This window comes from Aulonocara stuartgranti, assembly GCF_965226115.1.
Source record: "Aulonocara stuartgranti genome assembly, chromosome: 17".
Taxonomy (NCBI): Eukaryota; Metazoa; Chordata; class Actinopteri; order Cichliformes; family Cichlidae; genus Aulonocara; species Aulonocara stuartgranti.
Window position 1 is genome coordinate 15,423,115 of NC_138953.1, and position 12,315 is coordinate 15,435,429.

Below are 12,315 nucleotides of genomic sequence, written 5' to 3' on the forward strand. Positions count from 1 at the left end.
CTTTTTGGAGATTATTAAATAAATCATTATTTTATTCATTGAAAACCTGAGGGCATCCTATGCCTGACTGGACACAGGAAGTCAGTATATTTGGGGCTTGTTTCCTTCTGTTCACATTCCCCTGGCTATCCTTGTCTCCGTCTCCCTCTCTGGCAACCTGGAATGAATTTTCTAACTCATGTCGAGTTGTGTCAGCGTAGGTTGAAGCTGGCAATTCATCACTGCCTGTCACTACTGCTGCATTTTCGTGTGTGTGTGCAGGACACCATTTTCCTGCTGTCAGAGCTTCTCTCGACTATGTGTACCTCCATCCACTTAGCATGTCTAGTGATGACTGAAAGGGGCCATTTCTCTCTCCTCTGTTCCGTCAGCTTCCTTTGGAATCAAGATCGTGAAGGAGATTGAGGCAGGAGGGGGGAAAGGGACCCAATTATCCCACAATGCAGTGGTAGGTGGTGTTTAAATCAGGCGGTGCAACCCTTGACCTCACTCTACTGGCGGGAGACTGAGGTCCTTTAGCAAGAGGCTGTGTTAGCATAGAGGAAAGCAAATGGAGATCCATTCTGTGGCAGTTTCTGCCTCAAATTGTTGAAGCCCTGCAGCCCATCGCAGATTAGTCATTACCCTCTACAAAAGCATTCCAAGGCCAGGTGAAGCTGTCTCCTTTGAACATTAAAATGTCTGAAATTTCCCACAGAGACAGAGTGAGATTAGGTACACATCCATAGCCGATCGGGCCATTTCAAGCCCTATTAGGGAGCTCGATGCGGTAAAACCACAGCTTAACTGAGTGGATGAAGCCACTTTACTGATAAACTGCTGGCAAAATGAGTTTACAGATAATTTACTGCCACTTTCCTGCTCACTCTTGGTCTCTAGATACACACCAGGACTTGAGGAGAAAGAATGACTGGGAATCAACTGGCTGGCATGGAGACTGAGAATAGAGGGGGTAATTTAACATGTTTATGTGAAGCGGGAAAAGCTACTCTCACCCCAGTGAACAAAAATGTGATACACTGTAAAAAAAAAAACAAAAACTCAGTTCTGTCTAAAACTTTGTTGATTCAAGTCACTGCACGTTTTCTCAGGTTCATCCACAGCCAGGGCTGCACATGAGTGGTCCGCAGGTGCGCATTCGCTGTCAAAATAAAAGACACGCACCAGATAAGAAGTTGCAACGCGCGTTTGCGTAAATAAGATTTTCAGGAGAAGGACAGACGTTTGTTTAGAACTCTTAAAGATGTTGAAAAAGCAAGCTCCTTTAAGCAATTACTTTGGTGTTCCTCCACCACCAAAGAAATGTCAGGAGTCCGAACCGCAAAAGAAGCACGTATTCTCGGAAAAATGGTTGCCGAGGTGAGCTGGCTTCAAACGAATAATGAACGCACAGAGATGTGGTGCAGAATATGCCGTGAAAATCCCACTCTAGCGGACAAAAACAGTGCCTTTTATATGTACGCAAACGCGCGTTGCAACTTCTTATCTGGTGCGCGTCTTTTATTTTGACAGCGAATGCGCACCTGCGGACCACTTATGAGCACCCCTGGACATAGACTTTAAATTAAAGACCAATACAGCAGACATGCCACACATTTGTACATTTTGTATTGTGAATCTCCACGGTTAATGTTGGGCCTGCCACCATGTGGCTATTTTTTGGAGCCAGAAGTGACCAACAAAGGATAAAAGGCAGAGTGTAAATTATTTGCTAGCTTGGTGAACAAAGACTCCATAAATGGGATGCAGAGAAACACATACCTGCTAATTTAGTATGTAAAAGATTAAAACACTATAACTACACTCACCACAATTTCAACATAACCTTGATGGATTACATTGAGTCCCTTTAATCGTAAGTGGGCCAGACTATTGACCAGTAAAATTCCCAATTCTGTCTGTGTGCAGAATTTGATAGACAAAGGTTGCTGAAAGAAATCTGAGAGTCAGCACGACTCTTTGGGTTAAGATTCTAAGAAATAAATATGTTAAACTACAACTACTAAGCACAAGTAGGTCATTGTAGACTTGCCTATAATTATAGACATGAAAGGTTTCGCTAATTAACAGAAATCACAATCTTTTTATTAATTTGTTTTAAACTGTTTAAAAAAAGCTTCAAAAACCAGAAACTTTTATAGTCGACAAATTTTAAAAAAACACCTTCCCCTTATTTAATTAATTAATTTGGTAAATAATTAACTGTTGACATTTTTTAAAAAATGGTCACGGGAGTTTTATCAGTAGCAAAAGCTTTAAAAACTTAGGAAAGTAAAAAAAGTATTTTCTTTTCAAAATAGAATTAATTTTGCTTGTTTTGACTGCATCACAGACAGACTATAACAGAAGGATGAAGTGGCCATGACATCATCAGTTGGCTTGTTAACATTTTGAAGCCTCAGGTTTCTGTTGTCCAGGTCATCACAGTAAAGTCAGGCCCTTCATTACTTACTGCCCATTACTTCCAAACTTCAAGAACTGACTCTTCACTTGCTGTCTAATGAATTCCATCTCTTGGCACCAGACAATCAATCTCATTCACTTCACCTGTCAGTGGTTTGAATGTTATACAAGTTCAAGATCAATGACATTACCCACCTATTTTTTTCCCCTTTGTTTCTAAAAGTAATCAGCAATTTAGTGAAATTTGTTAGAAACAAGTTAAATGATTTCATTTAACAAACACAAAAAAGGAATTTTCTTCCGAGGACTCAGCCACAAAATAACTTAAGAGACCTTTTTGCAGTGTAGCTGTTGTCAGCAGCTTGAGGCATTGTTTAAACCTGGGGTTAGTTGTCATTTATTGGATGTGACTTTATGTGTTCAGTGGAAGAACTCTCCCTAAAAATCTGCCTTAATGTAAAAAGCGTGATGCACCACATAAAAGAGAGCAAATTGTAAAAACACAATCAATCAGTGCACAACGCAAGCGTAGAGTATGAAAAGAAACTTTATTACTGTTGCAAGGTAACATTGACAACAACATGCTTTTACCACAATAAAAAATAAAAAGATATTGCACTGGTTTTTATTCTAGCAATGTTTTTTCCCCCCATCTCTCCCTCTTAAACCTTTTCTGAAGCTTTTACAATACACAGCTAAATCTTCTTTCTCATCTTCATCACTCCTACAAGACAACACAAAGCGTGGAGATACTGCTCTTGTCTACAAGACTCGAGGCAATAAAAGTATTTTTCTTGCTTTACAGAGCCAACACAATCCCTTAATATCAGTTTAACGGATGTACGTTGAAACAGCACTGAATCTCATGACGTGGTGGTTCAGTGGTAATAATAACGCTTCTCCTCGTACCTCATCATACCCACAGTCACATGTTTAAATCATCTATATGCCTCACAGTAAAAGCTCGTCGATCCTTGTGATGCTTGTGAGTCAGAAGCGTAGGGAAGATCTTCAGTGACTAAATCATAATTCCATTTGTTAATCGATCCCAGGACTTGGGACGAAGCGTGGGACACCATAAGCAGGTCAGTATACTCAGTTCGATCTGTGGAGGTCAATCGAGAACAAAACTGCCGCATGAGAACAGAAGTTGTAGAGCACACTTATATTTTGTGGTCTGGAATCTCAACACGGTTATCATCTGTGGGGGTTTACAAATGATGAAACTACAACATTTGTGTTTGCAATCATAGCAAAATGAGCTTGCTCCTTGCCAGCACCAACCTCACTTTGATGCCTATTGGTGAATGCTAGCTTTCAGATGACCCATGAGGTCAAATCCACGTAAGTTTGTTAATTGGAATTGGAATACAGTCTTTGCCAAAGACCGTTTTTGCAGATTTGTGAGGCGGCAGTACTCACATTTGACTGATATTGGTCACCATTTGTTAGTTGATATATAACGTAGATTTTTAATAAGGATACATGAAAACATGCTGTTGAAACGGACTCTACTCTAGTTCCAGTTTTTCTGTAAACAGAAAAATCCAAAACTGAGAACACAGTTAAAATAAATCCAACTACTCGTTTCTTGCTTCAGTCCACAGACAGAACAGTTTTTGGGCTCAAATCTTTACACATGCTTACAATCACGTGCTCACTTGCTCTAAAAATTAATCAGTGGTTAAAAATCTGCCCACAGAATGATTTCTGCTCCAGGCTATTCTCTCTCCCAACACCATTATCTTGATAATGCAACAGAAAGAACCAAAAGGTTTGGACTGTGTGTATAAACAACATCCAGTATGGTCGGATAATCTCATTGACACTAAACTGTTCAAGTTTGATGATGTACAAAAAGTTATTAACTCCCCGACTCTCGTCAGATCGGCCAGAGCGCTCTGATCCTCAGAGGGGAACGGCTCCGTGCCACTGATGCGTTCCACAGACAAACCCACAGACAGCAGAGAAATGTGCTGAATCGCCATCATTTGCAAACTCTTCGTCACATGACACAATATGAACCTATCACATTATGCTCACCTTGCTGATAATCATCCTAGCCTGTTAGAAGTTCCATTGACACTCCCACCCCCCAACACATATACACAAACAAACATAATCAACATGTAAACATAATACAGATTACCACAGTCACTGTCAAAGTCACTTTTACAGTGTCCTTAATATGCAAACTGAAACGAATGAACTCTGCTGCTCCCCCTGCAGTGAAACAAGCTCCACACCAGACACAAAACACTTTAAACACACGAGAAGAGGCCATCCTGTGGGTTGGGCTTTGTGTGCTTTGAGCTCACTTTGAAAGATCAAACTAAAATTACTAAGGATCAAATCAGTTCGTCATTAAAGTGTAAATCAAAAACAAAAAACACTGAAATCACTGAATTAAACAAGCTAAGTGCAGTTTTTGCTTTCACCTGCAAAAACAGTAGTAGCTCTCAGAATCAGTGGTCAAACATCCAGACCGGCTCTCCTTTCAGTGACAGTTTGCCTTTCTTCCCAATCATGCGAGATCAACGCTTCGTGCAGAGCCTCATGACTGACACAGACATGTCGACAGCCCAGCACACATACACGGGTAGGCTGCAGGGAATTCTGGACACACACCCACGCAAACAGTGTATAAAACACAACATACTTTGAAATATTCTACACAGACGATCATGCACAGATTCCTACTCGTGTCATACAGAAAGAAAACTTTACAGGATGAACACAGCGAGTTGGTCCTGATACCAAATAAAAGCAGTGCAGCCTTCAGAGGCAGACGGGGGCCAAAAATAACTGAATGGAGACCCAGCAGAGCAGGGTTTCAGGTGAAAACTGGTCATGTTACTTTACATCCACTGGAATTCTTTTGTTTTAAATGGTGCATCTGAGCGTTTCTGCTTTAATTGAATTCTGGTATAACTAAATTAGGTTTTTGTAGACGACTGAGTCAATAAAAGTCAGGCACGTGATCAAATCCTTTGCATCTGCAGTGCCGTACAGCGGCAATCTACAATCCTATCTCACCACCAGGACCACTCACTAAATCTGTCTCCCTGTTTCTTTGCACAGAACAGAAAAATAAAAATGGAGCTGGAGGATCACAGTTATACCACAATGGGTGAGATCCACTGTCCATTTTGAAAGAGCAAGGGCCTAATGGGACAGCCGCTGACATCTATAAATAGCAGTGTCCAGGGTTTCCCCATTCCTAAAACCTGATCCCACATCATATAAAATACTCAAACACTGATTATGGGGTCAAGACAGTTAAAGGACATCGGAAAACCTGCAACAAATTATGAGTACGGCACAATCCTTGTAAAGAATACATGTATTGAAAAGGTAATCATCTAAAACTGACACAATGTATGGATGAATATATCTGGTAAAACAAGAGGGGAGAGACAATATTTCAGTATTTGTACAAATCCTGTACTTCACCCTAAATGTGCTAGTTTCCATCTGCTGGAAATCAGGACATTTCAGGGCTTAGACTATGTGAAAATGATTAGTTCAAACACTGAAGAGACACTGACTTGGCCGCATTCCTGTCCTGTTCCTCCGATACTTCACTCAGTGCGAGCCAACGCTGCTGTACAACAGCCGTGTCAGAAAGTCAGCAAAAACCACTGCAAGTTTTCATTTTATTTATTAGATGCTCTTATTTTAAGCAGTTTTAAAGTTAAAAAAAACAACAAAAACAAACTAAAAAACTTAGCCGCGCATGATAGAAATAAAACTATTAAAAACACTGGGAACAGAGGATAATCCAGGAAAACGATGAACTCTGCAAAATGTCCAGCAGGTGCACAGTTTGCTGTGCAATAACAGAATAAAAGTTTCAGAGACGTTCAGTCGGCTGCAAAGGGTGAAGCAGACCCAGAGGGTCCTGAAGACCGACAGTGTTGGATCAACAGGGAGCACAGTGAGAGCAGAATTTGGCCTATTTCGCTGGGTGCTGCATGTACAATGACGATGCTTGACTCTTACTAACAATTCTATAATGCATTTAAACAGTTTACTAAATATAATGTTGCACTTTATTGCTCAGATACAACTTTCTGTCAATCATAAGTGGATGCTCAGAAAGGAGGGATGTGAATAGGAATAGAAAAGAGGGAGAAAGAGGAGTGCGTTAAGTAAGGCACGTCCTGATCTCTTCGAGGAACATGTGTGGAGGCTCTGCTCGACATCAAGGTGAGATAATGAGGCAGCACAAGAGGAGTGGAAAAGCTGTGCGCGTGTGTGTGTGTACTTTTTAAAGTAGTGTCTCCTTGGACTGCTGAGCAGTACTGTGTTTCTAGCCCCTTATATGTTTGCAGAAAAGCAAAGACCCCCAAACTCCTCATCATATTCTGTCAAGCAAGAACTCACATGAACATAAGATAATCATAAAGAGCACAGAACAGCTGGATTAAAGCTGGGACTATCACATCTGGCTCTGCTTCTCAGCTCTCCTGCTGTGCGTTTACTTTGCTTTCTGATTAGTGTGATGTTGTAAATGTGTTTTTTCCCCGAACATGCAGTTTTTCAAAGTTTTAAAACTTGGAGCCAACACTGAGCCCTGTGATCTTTATGTTTTATTCTGGTACTGTGGTAGGTTTGCTGCTACGTCTTCTTGCTGGTTGCTTTGTCTTGTTGCGAGGCAGCAGTGGTAGCTGTCGTCGTCTGGGGGTCTGACCTCTTGCGCTGAGGCTCAGTTGCTGCAGAAGTGGGTGGGGCTGTGCTAAGAGTGGACTGAGCTGCTGCTGCTGCTGCTGCTGTTGTACCGAACCTCTGTGCAAATGCAGAGGTGGCAGTGTTGTCTCTGCCTGCAGACTCTGATGCATGCCTTTCTGGAACATCTGTGCAGGATCGAGGGTGAGAAGCTGGGGTGGTCAATTTGGCTGGTCTCATGTGGTTGGTGGTGGTTGGTGAAGCAACGCATTGAGTTTTCTGCCTGTTTGGGGAGAGTTGAGGTGACTGAAGGGTCGGGACCTGTTTGGAGGGGAAAGGGACAGGGTCAGCAGGTGGGACTTCTGAGGCGCCACCTCTGGATGGTTTCTGCTCCTTGGTGTTGAATTTGACTGGACCCAGAACACTTTTAGCTACTGTTGCGAGCTGGGACACAACTTTGTCAACCCCACTTTCAGAAGGGGGAACTGGGGATCCTGAACTTGAATTAGAGCTGGAAGAGGATGAAGGTGAGGTGCAGAGACTTGCAGCAGCAGCAGCTGCACACAGTCTCCGATTGTCAGCCTCCTTCTTCTCCTTAGGGATGCCTGGAGATGAGCAAGAAGTGCGAGCAGTATCGCGGGTGTCAGTGGTTTGGCACTCTGCAGTACTTGTGGTGGTCTTGGAGTCTGTGGTCTTTGGAGTACCTGTGGAGCTCTCTGTACAGGGAGTGGTGATTCTGGATCTGTCGATCATTTGGCCATCTGCTCTGGGTTCTGATGGTACAGTCTTTCCCATGACAGTCTTTGAGTCTTTTGGAGGAGCTGGCTTAATAAAAGTGTCCTTGCTAACTGAGATGAATGCACTGCCTGGTGTGGAAAAAGGAAGGGGACCCTGAATGGTATTTGTTGTACTGCTGGGCTCTAGAACCTTCCTCTCTCGTCTTGCATCGTCCTCTGTGGACGAGGCCAAGCTTCCATCTGTTGACCCTTGAGAGCAGGGAGTCTGACTGGGCTTAGTCTCTGCAACAGGTGGTAAAGTGTGCGAGTGGCTGGGTCTGCCTACCTGAGAGGGCCCTGTATGACTGAATGTAGCATGAGGAGTGCAGGGGGAGAGGCAAAGGGATGGCAGCGTGCCTCCAGGACCTGTTCTCACAGTGGTGGGTCTCAGAAGAGGAGGTGGAGTGGACATATTCCCCCTGCGTCCATCCTGGCTGTCCTCTGAGCCTTCGTCTGTCTCATCCTCAGATGAATCCACCTCATGGATGGCATCTTGCTTCTGCAGAGACTCTCTTCGCTCAGCTCTGTCTTGCCTGATGGCTGACAGTTTGTCCTTCAGCTTGCTCTTCCCTGCTGACAGACCCAGCGAGCCAGACACCACACCGAGTGTGCCATCTCCTTCCTGCCGCCCTAACTTCCTGGATGAAGAAGAGTGTTTGTGCAGACTGCCTTTCTCCACGCCGCGTCCTGCTGAAGACAGCAGACCCTCGCTGGATGACTCCTAGTGGTCAATAAGCAAACAGACACAGAATATCCTTGTTAAAGCACTCACCATTCTGAAAATCCCACTCTTTGCACAGTGAAGAGAACCGTTACCTATCCTGAGATCTGCTGTCTGGGAAGCTAAAAACTGACAGTGTTGTGGATTCCACTGTTAGAATTTAATCGATTTCTGCAATGTGCTGTGTTCAACAATAATGTGTTTTGGGGAAAGCTAAACTAGGTTACGGGCTTGACTGTGCTGGTATATAATACAAACTCTGCAATAAAACTTTCTCTGCTTGTGTCTAAGAAAAAAAAGTCATCTGAAACCCCACAGAAGAAGCAAAGCTCAGTAGAGCTACAACATTTCATCACCAGTTTACACACATTTTATTTTAGCTTTAACTTAGTTACCATTTGGGAACAATAAGTCCTACACACACACACACACACACACACACACACACACACACACACACACACACACACGAAGACTTCTTCTTTACATTTTGGATCTCATTGCCTATTTGTTATATCAAAATAAAAACTTTTTATCTCCCCCACAACAGATGTATTTCCAAATGTAAGAACCATAATACTTGCATGTCCTAAACAAACTCTCATTATTATGATTATTTTGTTGATTATGTGTTAGACCCAACTTTGTGTGAAGGCAGTATCTACCTGGAGGCTCTGTAAGCTCGGCTCCCTCTGCAGAATCTCCTTCTTAAACTCAGAATGCGAGATGTCCAGGCTGTGTTTACGGCTCCCCACAGCTGCTCCAACTGCCAGCTTCTTTTCTGCTGCTGCTGCCATGCCCGAAGATGAAGGAGAGTTAGTGAGAGAGGCTGCTAGTTTCTCAGCTGACTGCACCCTCTTGAGGAGCGGAGAACGTGGAGGCTCTGCACTCTTGGGTCTGGATATCTGCCTCACCAGAGGAGGAGAGGAGTGGAGCTTCACAGGGAATGACTGACCCATGGCAGACTGGCCAAGAGTGTGGCTGGAGAGTGGTGAAGGAGAGCGCTGAGGAGAGCTGCTCTGAGGGGTGGGAGAAGGTGTACGGGCCAGAGGGGAGAGGGGAATGTTGCCAGCTGACTTGCGCCGAGGGGAGCGGTACTGGCGCTGGAGCTTTGGTGCAAGTCCATGTAAGGAGCTGGGTCGAATGTGGCCGGAGCTTGCTGGAGAGTTTGGGACGCTCGAGCTGGGTGAACTGCTCTGGGAAGAGTTCCCACCCACTGTGGGGTATAAAGGAAGAACAATAATGTAGCGGAGATATACCAAATATGATTCGTTTTATTTTGAATGTGTGTTTTGCACATGTAAAAAAACAAAACAAAAAACAGACATACACACACAGATTTAAAAACAAAAAACAAAAATCTATCCAAATGTGTGTCTCACCTGAATGCGTGGAGTCTGGCGTGGACCTGTAGCCCTGTGTTGGGCTCCGAGGTGACAGATTGTGTGTTGGTGAGCCGGGGCCACTTTCCCCTGATGACAGTGAGCGGTTTAAAGAGGACAGACTGCGGCTAGTGTGGAGGAGAGATGCCTGTTTGGTGATTTTCCGGAAAAGAGATGTCCTCTTCTTACTGTGGGAGGTGAAACAATTAATTGATCAAGAACTGTCTGTGTAGGTTCTCAGTCATAAAAGTCATGGTCTTAGGAGCTTAAAGAGGAGGTAAGTGGACTTCTTTATGTTTGAAGACATTTAAACTCTCATCCAACCTGATTTTTAGTTATAAAAAAGCAAAAGGTAAGAAGCATTGATCCATGCTGGATCATCCTGGTAAGTAAATTCCAAAAGGTGGATTCTGCTCATCTGGACGTAGTGTTTTCAGTGGGAGAAACATTTTGTCACTCATCTAACTGACTTCTTCAGTCTCAGCAGACTGCAGGTTTCCCCAATCTTATAAACAGTACATTTGCACAATGACTGAAACTAGCACCACTGACGAACAATGGGCTGTGAGGTCAGTTCATTGATCATTAATATGCAAATTGTCACGACCATTGATCAACAACCACTGATCAAAGGGCAAAAGGTGAAGAGTCCCACTGTCATTGTCGCAACATCCCTGTTCTGGGACTGTTTTTAAACCAAAGATCACCTCTGATCCTCTTGGATCAGAGGTGAAATGTTTTCAACAAACTGAAACAAGTCCAACTGTCCAACAAACTCCTAAGATTGTTCAAGAATTCTTTGCACAAGCACGCTTGTTATTGCTCGACTTGTGTGTGTATATTTCCTACCTGTCCTGTCCCTCCTTGTTCTTGGTTTTCTTATTTCGTCTTGCCATCTTGGATTTGTGGGTAGTCTTTCGAGCAGGGCCGACTTTGATGGACGTGTTCTCAAACGGGGTTGCAGAGATGGACACTTTGGCACCACTCTGAGTGACGACCAAGCAATAGAAACATTTCTTACTTTCAGAAAAAGATATCTTTACAAAACATTTAAAGTTGTGTGTATGAGCTGAGAAGTCGAAAGGTCTGACTTCTCAACTCATACACATGCAAGGTGTAAAATTCTGTTACCACATGCAAGGTCACAGAATTTTTATCAGCTTGAATCATATCTTTATTTTGCAAAGAATCGATTTAAACAGAAAGAACACAAACAGAAGGAGAAGACTGATGTTTTTGCTGTCCGCTGAAAAAGTTACTTTAGTGAGTACAAAAGGTTGTGATCCCGTACCTTTAGAATAAGCTCCACTACCTCTGTGTGAACCAGGCCATGGACCGGCTCCCCATTAACATGGGTGATCAGGTCACCCTCTCTGAGCCCTGCCTCGTGGGCCGGTCCCCCTTCCTCCACATGCTGGCAGTGAGCAGAGAGTTAGACGAGTGTAAGGGAAAAAAAAGAGGAGGGAGAAAGTGAACGAAAAAAGTACTATTACTGCCACCTTCTGTCAAACAACAAGAAACCTGCAAACACAGTGATACTATTACAGAGTCCTTTCACAGACATCTGTTAAAACAAAGTGATAATGGGGAAAGAGCTACCACACATGAAAGACAGTTTGGCCAAATAGTTTAACAGCTTAAAACAAAAAGAATATTTTTTATTGTTAAATCTGATACAAATTGTGTTTTCAGATATCTCGGTGAAAATAGCAGCTGCATCCACAAACGTTAGTTAAAACTCTGCTATGCACACAACAAACAAATACGATCCAGAAAAGGAGCTACCTTCTCTGAGCCCACGCCAATTTAAGAGGAAAAGTTCAAAACTATCCTGAGCTCTCATCAATGAAAACTTGGTCTGTCCTGTAGCAGAGACAGACCAAGCTTGTTATCTGCAAGCAGCTGAAAGCCAGTTGGGGTACATTAGTGCACATAGGATGGGTAGTTTCTCACATCTGTGAAGGCCGCCGCAATGTATACAGATTTTGAAGCAATGCATTTTACCTTTCAAGGAAGACCTTGTTTATTTCATCAACACAAACATGACTTTATGACTATATTGTAATAAAGCTGCAGATGCAAAACTGGCCTGCCTGCAGCCCGGACCTGTCGACTACAAACATTTATAAAGACAAACACAATAAAGGGGGGCACTAAATGTTGAACACCTGAAATGTTCTATCAAGTAAGAAAATGGAAAACATTTAGCTTTCAGAACAACTTCATTTGCTCTTCTCAGTTTCCAAACACTTACAGAATTTCACTTAAAGAGAGAATTACCAAACAAGCCTAAATGTGTCCCTGCCACAACTATTTTTAAATGTCCTGCTGGCAGTTTCAAAAATGAGTAGCCATTCATCTGCTG

The 12,315-nt window shown here is 43.1% G+C and overlaps 1 protein-coding gene across 8 annotated transcripts in view; it reads right to left on the reverse strand.

Moving 5' to 3' along the window:
- Window positions 1–2,932: 2,932 nt before the first annotated feature.
- Window positions 2,933–12,315, reverse strand: part of mast2 (microtubule associated serine/threonine kinase 2) — a gene marked incomplete at its 5' end in the record, with an annotated part of 143,244 nt that continues 133,861 nt past the window's right edge. For all 8 annotated transcript variants that reach the window (XM_082509672.1, XM_082509675.1, XM_082509671.1 and 5 more), the window contains 5 exons: window positions 2,933–8,568; window positions 9,234–9,784; window positions 9,951–10,138; window positions 10,800–10,936; window positions 11,242–11,364. In XM_082509672.1, coding sequence (XP_082365798.1) covers window positions 7,024–8,568; window positions 9,234–9,784; window positions 9,951–10,138; window positions 10,800–10,936; window positions 11,242–11,364 — 2,544 coding nt within the window. In that variant the 3' untranslated portion in view covers window positions 2,933–7,023. The remainder of the gene's footprint in view (window positions 8,569–9,233; window positions 9,785–9,950; window positions 10,139–10,799; window positions 10,937–11,241; window positions 11,365–12,315) is intronic.